The following is a 14,018-nucleotide window of genomic DNA, read 5'->3' as shown; positions in this document are numbered from 1 at the left end:
CCGAGGGCAGCGCCCGCGGCACCGCGGCCGGGCCGAGCCTCGCGGCAGGGGCCACATAGCCCCGGGCCGTGCCCAGCTCGGCGCTTCGCCCCCCTCACAGCGTCTGTCGGCTCCACCAGCCCAGCCCAGCCCGGCGCAGGCAGCGCGGCTCCGGCCTCGACACCTGCAGCGCCTCTGCCCGGCCCGGCCCGGCGCCATTTTGGGCCTCGGGGGCGCCTCCGGCGGGCTCTGCCCCGGGCGAGCCCCGGCCCCTCGCCGCGGTACTCACGGGCAGGGCGCGGCGGGCCCGCCGCAGGAGGAGGAGGAGGTGGAGGAGCAGCACCCCCGCGGCGCCCAGCGCCAGCAGCAGCCCCGCGCCGCTCCGCATGGCCGCAGCCTATCGCCGCCGCCGCTCCGGCCCTGCCCCCGGCCCGCCTCCCGCCGCGCCCGGCACCGCGGCCCCGGCCCAGCCTCATTCAAACGGCAGCAGCGCCCGGCTCCCGCCGGCTCCAGGTAACGCGCGGGTGGCGCGGGGCGGGCCGGGGTGGGTCGCGGCGGCCCCGCGGAGCTCTGGCAGCCGGCTCGCACGGTGACCTTGCCCGCGGGGGGCGCGGGCATCTCTGCGCGGCCTCTCCCGCCGCCGCCACGAGCGCGGGCGGCCGCGCCCCCCGGTGCCTCGGCCGGGCCGTGAGCGCGCTTGGGGCCGCGGCAGCCGCGTCCCGGAGAGGGGCCGGGCCGGGCCGGGCCGGCGGGACCTGCAGCGGAGCTCCGGCCTCGCCCTCTCCCTGCAAACCTCACCAAAACCCGCGGGGACACCGCCGTGCTCCCGAATTGGATCAAAGCACCGGGATTTCTGAGGATTAGCCGGGCCAGCGAGCCTCCTGAGCCCTGTCCGCTCCCTCCCTCCCCATCTCGGTGCCCACCGCTGCTCTTTCTGCGGTAATTTCACCGGTTTCCAGCCTGGGCCTGGTTCCCAGCAGGCCCCGAAGCTGCCGCGGTGGCGGCCCAGCCTTCGGCAGAGATGCAAACCGCCCCTAACAACTAGATACCGTCTCTCAGCTTCAATAAAAGGGACTGGGAGACGTTTTTTGTGCCTTGGGTTACTTTTATCCACGATAAATATGATTTAAGTTGATTTTCCTTACCAAAGTCTCGTTCTTGAGATGTTTTCACTCGGTATTGAGTTTATTGCTGGTTCCCTGTGCTTAGTCCAGCATCACCAGCTACCTAATTACCAAGAAATGTATTTTTAACTGTGTGGCTGTACTAGCTATAAAGCAAAGGATTGTTTTGGAAACACGTCACATAACATGTGACAGTCATAACATCACCTGTCACGTGAAGTTAATATTTTTGTTCAAAGTTAGTTCATATAGCTCATTTGAAATAATATATTCCATATGAGTACCTTAATTTTTACCTGTTTCAGAGAAAGCAGTTAAAGATGCATTAAAGAAGAGAAATTGACATTTTCTTTAAATGTCTTCTTGCTTGGTAGTTTACTTAGAATGCTTTTTCTTATTTAAAAGCATCTTGGGTGGCTGAAGGTTGAGCTGTTTATCTCTGTGTGAGGGACTGCAAGGGGAGAAGATGAGTTCCTTTGGACTGTATTTTCCTGTTGAAATACATGGAGTCAGCATGTCTTACAAAATAATTGAGCAACTAAAACAGAGGTGCTATCTTGTGTTGCAGAGCTAAGGAAGAATAGTTTTGCTTTTGGTAAAGTGTGCTAGTTGAAAATATGTTGGCCACCAAGCTGTCCCGCCCTCTCTTGAACTTCTCTGTGAAAGCCCTGAATTTCAAGGACCCAGGGAATGGCTTCAGGTAAGTAACTTGGTGGAAAAGAAGAAAGAGGGACATCTTGAGTAAAGCATATGTCAAAGACTCACTTGATTTCAGTGGGACAGTTTATTTACAGAGTCACAAGGTGGTTGAGGTTGGAAGGGACTTCTGAAGGTCGTGTGGTCCAGCTGCCCTGCTGAAGCAGGGCCTCTCTGAGCTGCTTGCCCAGAGCTGTGTCCAGGTGGCTTTTGGGTATCTCCATGAATGAGTACTCCAGAACCTGCCTGGACAACCTGTGCCAGGGCTCAGTCACTGAGCTGAGCACAGCAGAGATGGACTCTATGCAAGGAGGGGTTGACAACATGTTGGTTTGGTTTTTTTTCTACATTGCAGTTAAAAAGAACATTAATTCAGTATCCATCAAGAGTTTTTTTTTGGAATATCAGCAACTAGGCCTTGCTTCAGTGCAAGAAACTGTCATATATTTCTGTGACTTCCTGTGATTAAAGAGGCGGCGAATGCCATGAAATAAGAAAGTTGAGAGGGAGGGTTTTACTGAGAAATGGAGGTGGGCTGAGTAATTAAGCTGGTTCTTTTCTGCAAATGAACAGAAAATTGCCTATCTAATTCTAATTTCTAGCTCTGAAAAAACCCCAACATTTATATTGCTGTATGATTGGAACCTATTAGTCAAAATTCAGAGCAAGTTGAGTGCTTTCCCTGGCTTTGTTTTAGAGCAGGGCTCCCAAACAGCAGTGTGGTACTTCTAACTGTACATAAGCCATTTAGAAGGGGCTCACGGCCTGTTAAACAAGAGCTGCCACCTCCAGTGTTGCTCTACTGCTGCTGATAGAGGTGTCCAGCAGCATCACGGTCAAGGGTGGCTCTGCTAACTGGGTGTTGGAGATAGCTAGGCTGTTAAGAGATTTCCTGTGCAAACAGACATAGGTCTTTTATCTCCTGTTTGCTCCACACATACCACAGTTCACCTGCAGGAATCTGCTGTGGCCTTAAAAATACAAATTAATGTTTTATTAACTTGAGGAAAGAATTTTCAGCATATTCTTGTTTTTTTTCTTCCGTCTTCTGTTTTGCTTACTGTGTATTTGTGCTTTGTGTGTCTTGCACTCAGGGCCAGCCTGTGTTGCATTTGCAAATCCCCACAAGTTGCTAAACCTGCAATGGAAATCCAGCTGTTCATTGAAAGGCAGTGCTGCCACTCTACCAGGGTCTTAATGCACCAAAGCAGCATTTTTGTACTTGACTCTTCAAGCTGATGACTCTTTTTTTGGTGGAACTGAACAAAAGGCAGTTTATGATTACAAGCACAAATTCAATTTGAGGACCATCTGTGCATTCTAAAGTCTCTGTTGTGGTCTCTAGAATTCAGTGATGCAGAATGACAAAAATGGCTTATGGTACATTAGTGTACCATGTGGGGGCTCACATCACTACCTGGCTGTTCCTGCTGATGACTTTCCTGCTCAGCAGCAGCCAGCATCTCTTCTTCTTTTGCCATTGCCTTCAGGTTCAGATAGGCAGAATGTCTAGTAGGTATTCTCTACTAGAATTGTCAATTATTGTCAATTGAGTGCAGCAAGTCAGTGCTCTGCAGTGAAATAACAGGGTCAAACATGGCACTGAAAAATAAAACCCAAGTTCATTCAACTGTAAGAAATGTTATGAACATTTCTGGGCACTTTTAGACACAGCAAGAATCTTACTGTTGAGGTAAAAGTTTCAATCCAGGATTGCAGGTCAGTGATGTTAACACACTGCCTGGGGACTGACCTTTGCAGCAATTAAGTTTGCTATAGCTATTTCAAGAGCTGATTTGGCTTGTGACACTCTTAAGTTAGAAAACAGCTTAACTGTTTCAGGAGGGTGTGAGTGAACACCATTGCCTAAATGTGTCATCTTCTTTCCCATCTGGTTCAAAGCTTCTGCCTTCACAGATCCCTTGATTTCCTGAGATACAGCTCAGAGGCCAGAGCATCTGCAAGCTGCTGTGCAGTGTAGCACAGGTCACCCTGCAAGAGCCTGTGATGTCTGAGCTGGAGATAATTGTGAATGATTATGCAAATTTACTTAGAAACTGAAAAGCAGCCTGGAAGATAAGCTCTGGGAAGGAGAGATGCTGTTGGAGGAGCCAGAGGGTAGATGAGACACAGCAAGTCCAAGGGAAGGCCAAAAGCTCCTGGAGGGCAATGTCAGTGCCCAAAACAACATGAAAAAGCTGATAAAGTCCAGAGAGGTGACTGACAAGGACAGAGCTTGGGATCACTTTGATTTGTTGTTCAGGCCCAGTTTTGATGAATGATGGCAAGACTTTAGACAGAGTGATGCTACTGGGTAACATAGCTTTTCTAAATGGAATCTCATTCCCTGGAAGGCATTGTTGCTTTGCTCTGGTTTGTCTTTGTGAATATGTTTTGTCTTTTGGGAGTCACAGATACTATGAGGAGGAGCTTCAGATCTGCATGGCAGGTATTGCTCAAAGACAGTGTTTCTTAGCTTAAAAAGGGGATGTAAAATCTAAGTGTATTTAATGGGTAGACACTGCAGGGGAAGAAGTGTCATCCAGAGTGAAATAATGATGGAGCTGTGTGTAAAAGGAGTGAGAGACAAATCCAAGCAAATTCAGCCTCAGGCTGGGTGTCAGAGACAAAGCCACAGCAGAATACCTTCATCAGACAAATGAATAACTTCCCATACCTCAGCTTTGTGCACATCTTAAGTGAGGATGTTGTTGCTTTTGAAAATGCAAACACTGCACTGCCTGTTTTGTGGGTGAAAGCAGCTCTGTGCCTCCAGACCAGGAGCTATTTTAGAATACTTTGTAATACCCAGACAGCTTCTGCAGCTGGAAATAGCATCAAGGTCTTTGGAGAAACAAATGTGTCATACTGTAGGAAACACAGAGGCTCACAGTAAGGAGAAGTATAGACTAGATTCTGTCTTTCCAAATGACAATCTACATCATGCATGTAGGCAGCACTGCATTCCTTTTCATGTGTGTGTTACTGCAGCAGGGTATGGATAAGATATTCCACATCTGACTGTTCTGTTGGTTTGGGTTTTTTAACAGGCCCATGCAGAGATTTTCCCTCCCTCTGTTGTCCCCATGTGGCAGCCGCTCTTATGCAAATGAAGTCGATCAGGTGAGTGTGACTGTGCCTTCCAGGAACTAGTTCTGCTGAGCAGGGGGTTTAAAATCCCTGAAGCCTGGTGACCAAACTCATCTTTCCAGTTTGCCAGAGAGACTGCAAGCTGGACCTCTTGAGCATGCTCCACATTCTTTCCTAGCACCGAGCTTCCATTGACGTAGCACGGTATGTGCTGCTAAGCATGGAAATAAACAATCATACAAGTGGGTTTTTTCTATTTTTGGAACTCACTCGGCAGATTTAATGTTCCACCTTACAGTGGAGGGAATATGCATGACAAATTCTTAATAAAGCACTCTTTCTGGAGAGTAGTTGTTTAAAGACATGCAAATAAATCAGTGTGTCCTCACCACTTCATCAAGAGAGTGGTCCTTTTTAGAAGCCCTCTCCTTGAAGATACTGACTTGCCAGGAGCAGTGCCAGGCAAAAGGGATGATGTTTTGTCATCTTGTCTGTCTTGTGGCACAGAACTCAGCACTGAAGCAGTGCTAGAGCATGCACAACTTGGTCTATAACTCTGGAACAGAGTTTCAGAGGAACTCAGATGTGATCCTTGCATCACTGCTGGGCTTCCAGTGTGAGAAGCCTTTGCTGCTTCCACCCAGCTTCCACCCTGATCAGTCCTTGGGTATGCTGGGAAAAGCCAAATTTATAGCTTGTTAAAAGAGATGAGTCGGACTGAATTGCAGGCAATTATTATGTAATCACACCCACAGCAGCACCTTGGATGTGCAATTGTTGCTGTTGGCTGTCTGATGCACCATTTCAGCTTGTTATTTAACTGCTTGTTATTTAACTGCTGCCTGTCTTTGGGTTAGAACAAGGAATTTGGAGAGGGAAGGAGGTATACTTCCATTTAAATTGTCAGTTGGAAAAATAAGGAGACTGAAAAAGCCCAACCAGACAAAAAGAGTGATGACCTACTGGTCCTAATTTCATATATTAACCCCACTTGAATCTTCCTAGCTCTTAGAACCCAGCTCTAGAAGGCTTAGATGCTAGAGAGAGAAAGGTAAGTGAGCAGTCAGAAAGATTAAACTATATCCTTTCTTCAGTCAAACTCTCTTCTCTATGCCCTATGGGCTATATGCACACAAGAGTGCACTCCTGCCTGCTTTGAACATATAGGAGCAGTTCCTGATAAAGGGAGAATGTCTTGGGAACTGTCTGGTGTATTTTCAGATTTCAAGATGGATGTGAACTGCCAGAGCATGGTGGTTTGCTTGGTCTGTTTGCCTTGGAAGCCTGTTTGCCAGAGGTGCTGAACTCCTCCATGTTGGGAGGGCGGTGATCCTGCCTCACTGGAGTGAACTCAGTATGAAAATGTCATTCCAGTGTTCAGGAGGCAGAGAGTGTAGAGAGCATCCCTGGAACACACTGCTTCTGGCCAAGGATGTGACTTATTCTGTGTGCTGCAAATCACTGATATCAAATACTCAGTTGCAGTGCATTTTGTTCTGGTTTGTTTTGCAGATTGGCAGCAGAGCTGTGCTTATAACAGGCTGTGACTCAGGATTTGGATTTGACTTGGCCAAGCACCTGCATGGCAAAGGTTTCATTATTTATGCTGGCTGCCTGCAAAAGGTAGGGAAAGCAAAAACTGTTCTTCACCTGTGGCATGTGCAGTGACACATAGCAGCTCCAGTCTTCCCTCTCCACTCTGCACAGCTTTCTGCCAAGGAGAGGGAGGGTGGTTGGTACAGGGAAAGACACAGGTGTTTGAATTTCACAGAGCAGAACCAGGACTGAATGGTATCTAGGGAGGTTCTTATTTATGTCACAACATTGTGGCCTGTTCTATGTCAGAAAAGCTGGAATCCCAAATCTAATTTTATAGGCTTAACCATAAGCAAAGTTTGGTGCCAGGCTGTGGTCTGGACCTTTAGCCCTGCTCTCACTGTATATATTTATGCAGGGCTTATTTTGATTAATTTTGAAATACACCAAACCACCAGTGATTTTGTAGCATGTGTTCTGAGCAAATTTTTCTATGTTCATGAGCACAGCCATGCCATGATGTGTATTGGGGCTCCCCTGAAATGGTTGGGTGTGTGATGGAGTCCCAGTAGTGCAAATGACAGAAGAATCAGGCCACAAACAGCTCAGTGACACAGCCTTGATATGCTCTGAAGGAGATCCTGGTGTGGCAAAGCATTGATGGTCATGGAGAACAGGAAAGACTTTTAGTCTCTCTCTCCATGTGAAGCACTGCACTTTTTTTGGCTGCACGGCCATTTCCTAACAGAAACAAACTTACCCCTCAGGATATCCTGGGGTGGGTCAGCTAGTTTGATCTAATCTTTTAGCTGACTCATCACTATAAACGTATCTTGAATAGTGGTACTGTTTAAAGAGAATTTACTAGGTATTCTTTAATGTTTTTCGACTTTCTACTATTACTTTTTTACATTATTACTAAGTTTTGCTTAAATTAGTAGTTTGTTTCTGCTGCATATTTCAAAATAGGTGTCTGTCTCGATAGCTGTCTTGTGTCCCAGTGTTGAATCAAAGATTTATTTGTTAACCCGGGCTCCCTCTACAGGCGTCACAGCAGAACAGGGCACTTGGTACAAACTGCTGCCTTTTGAAAAGGCTCCAGACAGAGGGTACCTAGGTTCTTTTTTGATAGATGTTTCGACTCGGTTTTGTAACTGAAGATCAACATTAGAGAATATAAAAACACTGCAAACTTAGAAAACACTGTTTAGAGTAATAGCCTGCCTCTATGTTGACTGAAGTAAAAAACTTCAGAATTGCAAAGTTACTTATGTGTTTCATTTCTTCTGTCTGAGCTGCTAAAAAGCCACAATTTCCAGTGGACATACATAACAGTTACTGAAACCTCCCTTCTATTTTGTTGTCTTCAGTACTTTTTCTACTGAATGCATGTTCATGGCAAATCTTGGCCTCTGACCATTTGACATGCAGCAGCATGCCAGAAATCTTTTAGACTTTGATCAATATTTACTTCCTCACAGAAAAATCAGCAGAAAGCTTTGCAGTATCACTCTGTAATTAAATATTGCTTCTTTAGCTGAACTAACACTCCATGTTCCAAAATATGTGTGGCCATGCCAAGAATGGTAACAGCAGTTGTCATCAAAAAACACTGGAAAGCTCTTTAGTTAGCTGAGTGGCCTCCCATGTGTCTTCAGGCCATTATACTTTTTGTAGAACAAAAACAACTCCAACTGATTTTTCACTGTGCTACAGGCTTCTCTAGAAAACCATAAGCAGAATTCTGCTCAGATTATAATTATTGCCGGTGCTGATTTTAGCAGCAGAAAAAGCTTGATGTTTTTAGATGCTAGATAAAAGTGGAGGTAGAAATAAGGAACATAATCTTTGGCTTGGCTATATTGGACCTAGCCCTGACATAGAGGAAATGACTCTGAAATTTTAGTGTCACTTCCATGGGTTTGTTTTCACAGCACACCTGCACATCAGGAGCAGACTGCTGCTTGGGGAGCCACTGTGTCCTCAGGGCATGCACAGTTCTTAGGAATGCCATGTCCTTACTGCAGAATAAAAGTGCAGGAGCTTGTACTGAGCAGGGGGTGCTTGCTGGGTGCCTTGCTGCACCTCTGGCTGCTTTCTTGGAAGTTAAAGCAGTTTGTACCAGCTGACTTGGTACAGGACTCATGGTCAGATGGAGGTGCTTGAGGAATGGTGTTCTGCAGTCCTGTCTGCTCCCCTTCTTCCTAGGGCTGCAGGTCTGTCCTGAATATTCTGTGACTGCCCTGTGCAGTCTTTTGCTTGGTTTGATGGTTGGCATTTGATATTCTGCACAGCTCTTTGGCCAGATTGAAACCAGCACTTTCTTCCCCTCCAGGACAAGGGAGAGGGCGGCTCCAAGGAGCTGGATGCCATGAACAGTGATCGAATGAGAACTGTGCAGCTCAACGTCTGTGACAGCAAAGAAATGGACCGGGCAGTGGAGCATGTGCAGGGCAGCCTCGAGGACCCAGAGAAAGGTGGGTGTGTGCAATGGGCTCTGGGGCTGCAGAGGGACAGGAGCTTCCTTGCCTGGGCTCTGAGAGCATTGTCAGGGTGTATTTCAAAAGCTGAGCGTGTGATTGAAGGACACAAACCTTTGAGGAGAAGCAGGACAAAGCAAATGGCCTGTTTGAATATTGTACCACGTCAGAAAGGAGCTTCCCACTTCACACAGCATCTACAAAGAAAACTGCTTTGTTCTCCACTAGCTCCTGTAGGGACACTGGCAGAAACCAGAGTGGTTTTTCAAGGCTCTGGGAATAGTACTTTGTTCCTGTGAACTGAAGTTCATTGTGCCTCCCTTTCTGTTGTAAAACCTGCCCCGTGCCCAGAGACTGGGAATTACAAATAGAAATGGGTCCCCCACTCTTTCAAAAGGCAAAGGAATTTGAGAGGTTTTCCAAAGAATTTCCCATTAAGCCAGCTGGGTATCATTAATGCTATTGTAGATACTACCATTTAGAGTTCAGGGGGTAGCTGTACTGATTTTCTTAGCCTGCCTACTTCATTCTACTGAGGTGAGCAGCAAATTCTGCTCCAGTACTGTGAAAATTGCCTTTGCTCATACATTTCTGAAACCTTTCCACCCTTTAAAGTACATTTTCCTCCTGAAGGATATCCACATTCAACAGAAGGTTGTTTTAGGCAGTTCAACCAGTAATGTTTTGGTTTGGGATTTCTTTTTATTTTCTTTGTATTTAATTTTTACATATGAATCTTCTATATAAATTAAGTTTTCTAGCTCTGTACTCTCAAGCACAGGCCAGGATGAAGTTGCCTTTCCTGGGTTTATTCTGATAACACAGATCTGAACACAGTCAGTCAAGAGATAAAAGTGAGTTTTTCTAAACGATGGACAGAAGCCTTTCTCAGACCTTTCTCAGCATGTTTCCTATACAATTAGAGTATTATATGAAATGAGTTAATTTTATTTAAAATTCCTTTCAAATCGTTCATTTTATTGCCAAATGAGTAGGTAGCTTCAGTTGTTGCCTTTTTGGTTGTAGCAGAATAAAAGGGAGAGGCCATGGTATGCATGCTCACCCATGCCTCCTTCCCAGCACTGCGGACACTCTAGTTCTTGTGGTGACAGAGGGGTTTTTACTTTGAAAGAATTAGTCTTTTGTTTCTTACAAGGTCATTCCTATTCTTATTATTTGCATTATATATTTTGCTTCTTTTAAAAATTTGTGGTGGATAAAAAAAGAGTGACAAGGAGAACAGCAAAGACAAGGCTGAAGTTCTCTGCTGGCTCAGAACTTCCTGGGAAGCCTCATTGACAGTACTTTGTGGCTGCAGTGTGGGTGGTACAGGCAGATCTCCACAGTGGTTCTGTTTTCCCAGGAGACTGAAGTTCACTCTGGACTCTCTTCTGTCTGGTCTTCACCATCACAAGTCATAATGAAAAGCTCTGTTGTGTGGTTCAATAACCTATTAGCACAACTAATGGTGCTTGATTTTGTCTTGTAGGGCTCTGGGGGCTGGTCAACAATGCTGGGATCTCCACATTTGGGGAAGTTGAGTTCACCAGCATGGACACCTACATGGAGGTGGCTGAAGTGAACCTGTGGGGCACCGTGCGAACCACCAAGGCTTTCCTCCCGCTCATCCGGAGGTCTAAGGGTGAGTGGCAGAGATCCTGACTGGCTCTCCCTGTTGCAGGCCCCACATCCTGCCACATGTTGCTGTGTTAGAGGCCATAAGGTCTGTGGCACTTCTCTCTGCACCATTGTCACCTTCCTGCCCTCAGAGATACAGTGTGGTCCCCAGCAGACACACGGATTGCCTCACCTCTCCGAGTTACACAGCAAGGCGGCAGGTCTGAAAACCTGTTCTTTCTCTTTCCCATATGTGCTGCCTTCTCCTGCAACATCCCACACAAGATCTAATCCATTAGATCTTCTTTTACCTGTTCAGAAACTGCAGCTCACAATCAATTACAGTGCCAGGAGCATTTCTCCCTGCTATATAAAAATCAGCTGTGGCAGGGTGGGCAGCAGCAGTGCAAAACGCTTCTTGCAGGGAAGTTGTTATTTTGCACTGTTACTCTAGGAGCCTGTGATGTAGGAAAAGAGGGGGTTGTACAGCAATGACATGCAGACCTGGAGCTTGCACGGGTCTCAGCGTAAAGGGGCAAAAGCTTTCCTGTGCTAGGGCCTACTGCCTGACTAAATGAGAGTATTTTTCACTCTTGAGGCATCCACAGGCATTTACAATATTGCCCTGTGCTGCAGACCTGGGCTGGATGTGGCCTGGGCAGCCCTTCTTCCACCATGGAAGGTTATCCATTTCTGAGGTCAAAGTTTCTCTTTCTAACACAACTTAGCAATGAGCTCTGATAGAAAGTGCAGAGAACTCCACCCTCTACCTAGACTGCAGCGCCCACAGCCTCTTACCAGCATTTTCCCTGGCCAAAGTGGATGGCTTCTGGCAGGGAGAAAGGCCTCTCTGTTCCTGGAGCCATAACCCAGTTGTCACATGGTAGAGTGCAGTGGACTTAAGCTGCTCTGCCCATTGGTGGTACAGGAACAATCTATTCCATTTTGAGAAGCAGACACTCTGAGCCACCACTGCCCTTTGATTTGCAAACAAACAAGCTCAGCTTTGGTGCCAGAGCCTTTCCTTGTTCCTGCTTTTACTTGTCAGGGCTCAGTTCAAATTGCTGCTGTATGACGGTGTTCACAGGGGTCTCAGGTTGAGGGTAGAGACAAGGATTTGACTCCATGTTTCAGAAGGCTTGATTTATTATTTTATTATATATATTACATTAAAATTATACTAAAAGAATAGAAGAAAGAATTTCATCAGAAGGCTAGCTAAGAATAGAATAGAAAAGAACGATAACAAAGGCTCTGTCTCGGACTCTCTGTCTGAGCCAGCTGGGCTGTGATTGGCCATTAATTAGAAACATCCAACATGGGCCAATCAAAGATCCACCTGTTGCATTCCACAGCAGCAGATAATCAATGTTTACATTTTGTTCCTGAGGCCTCTCGGCCTCTCAGGATGAAAAGTCCTAAGGAAAGGATTTTTCATAAAAGATGTCTGCGACACTGCTGAGCAATCCTGTTTCCCCCTGCGCAGGCTCTGTCAGGAGCACAAACCTGAAGGCCGTTGCCTAGGGCAGCACTGCCGAGGCAGAGCCATGAGCAGGTCTGCCAGGCAGTGGGCAGGTGGGTGGGTGCGTGTTCAGGAATGTGTTGGGTGGTGTGTGCCAGGTACCCGCTCCAGGCCAGGTACCACAGCTCAGCGTGCTCTGCCCAGGTCGCGTGGTGAACATCAGCAGCATGATGGGGCGGATGGGCAGCCCCGCCCGCTCTCCCTACTGCATCACCAAGTTCGGCGTGGAGGCCTTCTCCGACTGCCTGCGCTACGAGATGCAGCCGCAGGGCGTCATGGTGAGCATCGTGGAGCCCGGCAACTTCATCGCGGGCACCAACCTGTACAGCCCCGAGCGCATCAAGGCCATCGCCGACAAGATGTGGGACGAGCTGCCCGAGATCGTGCGCAAGGACTACGGCCGCAAGTACTTCGACGAGCAGGTCAGCAAGATGGAGTCGTACTGCAACAGCGGCTCCAGGGACACGTCGCCCGTCATCGAGAGCGTGGCGCACGCGCTCACCTCCACCACCCCCTACACCCGCTACCACCCCATGGATTACTACTGGTGGCTGCGCATGCAGATCATGACCCACATGCCCGCCGCCATCTCAGACCGGCTCTACGTCTACTGAGGCCTCGCGCTCATAAGCTATCCAGGTGGGAAATCTGTTTGAAAGAGAGCTTTGTACACACTTCCCATTAGTCCTTTTTAAATTTTTCTAACCTCATTTCAGAGTACTGTATTTTAGCTCTAAAGGGTTCATTTAAATATCTGACATAACCTAAAAGGCAGTAATTTGCAAGGGATGTTTCATAGGCAGGAATATGTTATGTTTGTGCAGGGACGATGATTTTTTTGCTATTTATTTCATGTAATCCTTTCTTTTTTCACCTCAAATATGAAGCTGTAATCATTATTTAAACTGCAATTGCTCTGAAGCTTTTTCAGAATAATTTCTGCTGATGGCCAAACACAATCTTCACAGTTCCTGCCTAGGATGCAGCCTCCACACCACAAAACAGAATCCCTCCATGCTCTAATGGCAAACCACTGCTTCCTCATGACAAAGAATGTCCAACTGACTTTTCCAGGCCTGGTCACAGTAGCCCAAGGCAGAGCAGAGACTTCTTTAACTTGGGGATCAGAACTCAAAATGCTCGAGGTGCTGAAACTGAGCAACTGACCCCATCCCTTTCTTTCTTAGAATTACACTGATGAAACCCTAGAGAAAAGGAACCAGTCTGCTTTTCTTGCATGCTTTTTTGCAAAGGAGTTCAAAAACCCAGGGACTCAACCTTGCAGACTTTCACCAGAGGAGTTCCTTACTCATATGAGCATTCCCGTAACTGTGAGCAGCTTTACGCACAGGACTGCAGGTGTCAGGATTGGCCTGCAGTGACATTTCCCTTCTCTTCACAGTATCTGAACATGAACTCCAGAGTTAGCTTGGAGAGGAGCTTCCCTTGAGCTCAGTTGTGGAGCAGATGGAGCAGAGAGGGTTACAGTCACATCACAGTGAATGCCCTTCTCTTCAGGGACCTCAGTCACAGCCAAGTATTTGTACAGCAGCTTGCACAGAAGGGCCTTAACCCTGACCAGGCCTCCAGTACTGCAGCACAGGTGATGATAACAATCATAACTTCCACTGAAGGAGTCACTGAGCTGAAATACTTGCCACATGACATAGATCTATCACAACATCCATAACAATAATGTTAACTTTAGGAGCAGTCTCATTTCCATGATGGTTGTTTACATATCTGAGAAACATTTGTTTTGTACTTTTAGAAAAGAAAAGGAAAAAAAAAAGAGCCTTTCATGAGGAATTCAGAAAGAGGAAATTTTTTTAAGCTTGAAAGGCAAAAATAAAAAGTAATTAATGAGCATTGTTAGTGAAGTTGAAAAGAAAAGATTTCATGTGCTCTAGTAACATACTGTGACATGATCAAACTCCTTTGGCTTAATAAATGTATACATGAATGGTAACAAAA

The 14,018-nt window shown here is 46.7% G+C and overlaps 2 protein-coding genes across 4 annotated transcripts in view; one reads left to right on the top strand and one right to left on the bottom strand.

The window, feature by feature from the left end:
- Positions 1-1,221, bottom strand: part of LOC134423695 (D-beta-hydroxybutyrate dehydrogenase, mitochondrial-like) — a 23,864-nt gene extending 22,643 nt beyond the window's left edge. Inside the window, exon 1 of one of the 2 annotated variants that reach the window (XM_063166975.1) lies at positions 1,125-1,221. Coding sequence is in view for 1 of the 2 variants with exons in the window: in XM_063166974.1 (XP_063023044.1) it covers positions 269-367 (99 nt within the window). In the remaining variant the exon portion in view is untranslated. Of the gene's footprint in view, positions 1-268; positions 368-1,124 lie in introns of those variants that run through there. The other variant, XM_063166974.1, reaches the window with a different exon arrangement.
- BDH1 (3-hydroxybutyrate dehydrogenase 1) lies at positions 404-14,018 on the top strand. 2 transcript variants are annotated; one of them, XM_063166972.1, is made up of 7 exons: positions 404-492; positions 1,672-1,803; positions 4,850-4,922; positions 6,402-6,512; positions 8,761-8,902; positions 10,395-10,547; positions 12,189-14,018. In XM_063166972.1, exons 2-7 carry the CDS (start codon positions 1,721-1,723, stop codon positions 12,656-12,658), a joined length of 1,032 nt encoding a protein of 343 aa, XP_063023042.1. In that variant the 5' UTR covers positions 404-492; positions 1,672-1,720; the 3' UTR covers positions 12,659-14,018. The 2 variants fall into 2 exon arrangements, with proteins under 2 accessions (XP_063023042.1, XP_063023043.1); XM_063166973.1 differs by lacking the exon at positions 404-492 and adding an exon at positions 756-918.

This window comes from Melospiza melodia, chromosome 12, assembly GCF_035770615.1.
Source record: "Melospiza melodia melodia isolate bMelMel2 chromosome 12, bMelMel2.pri, whole genome shotgun sequence".
In the NCBI taxonomy this organism is placed as follows: domain Eukaryota; kingdom Metazoa; phylum Chordata; class Aves; order Passeriformes; family Passerellidae; genus Melospiza; species Melospiza melodia.
This window is presented reverse-complemented; position numbering and strand designations above follow the sequence as displayed.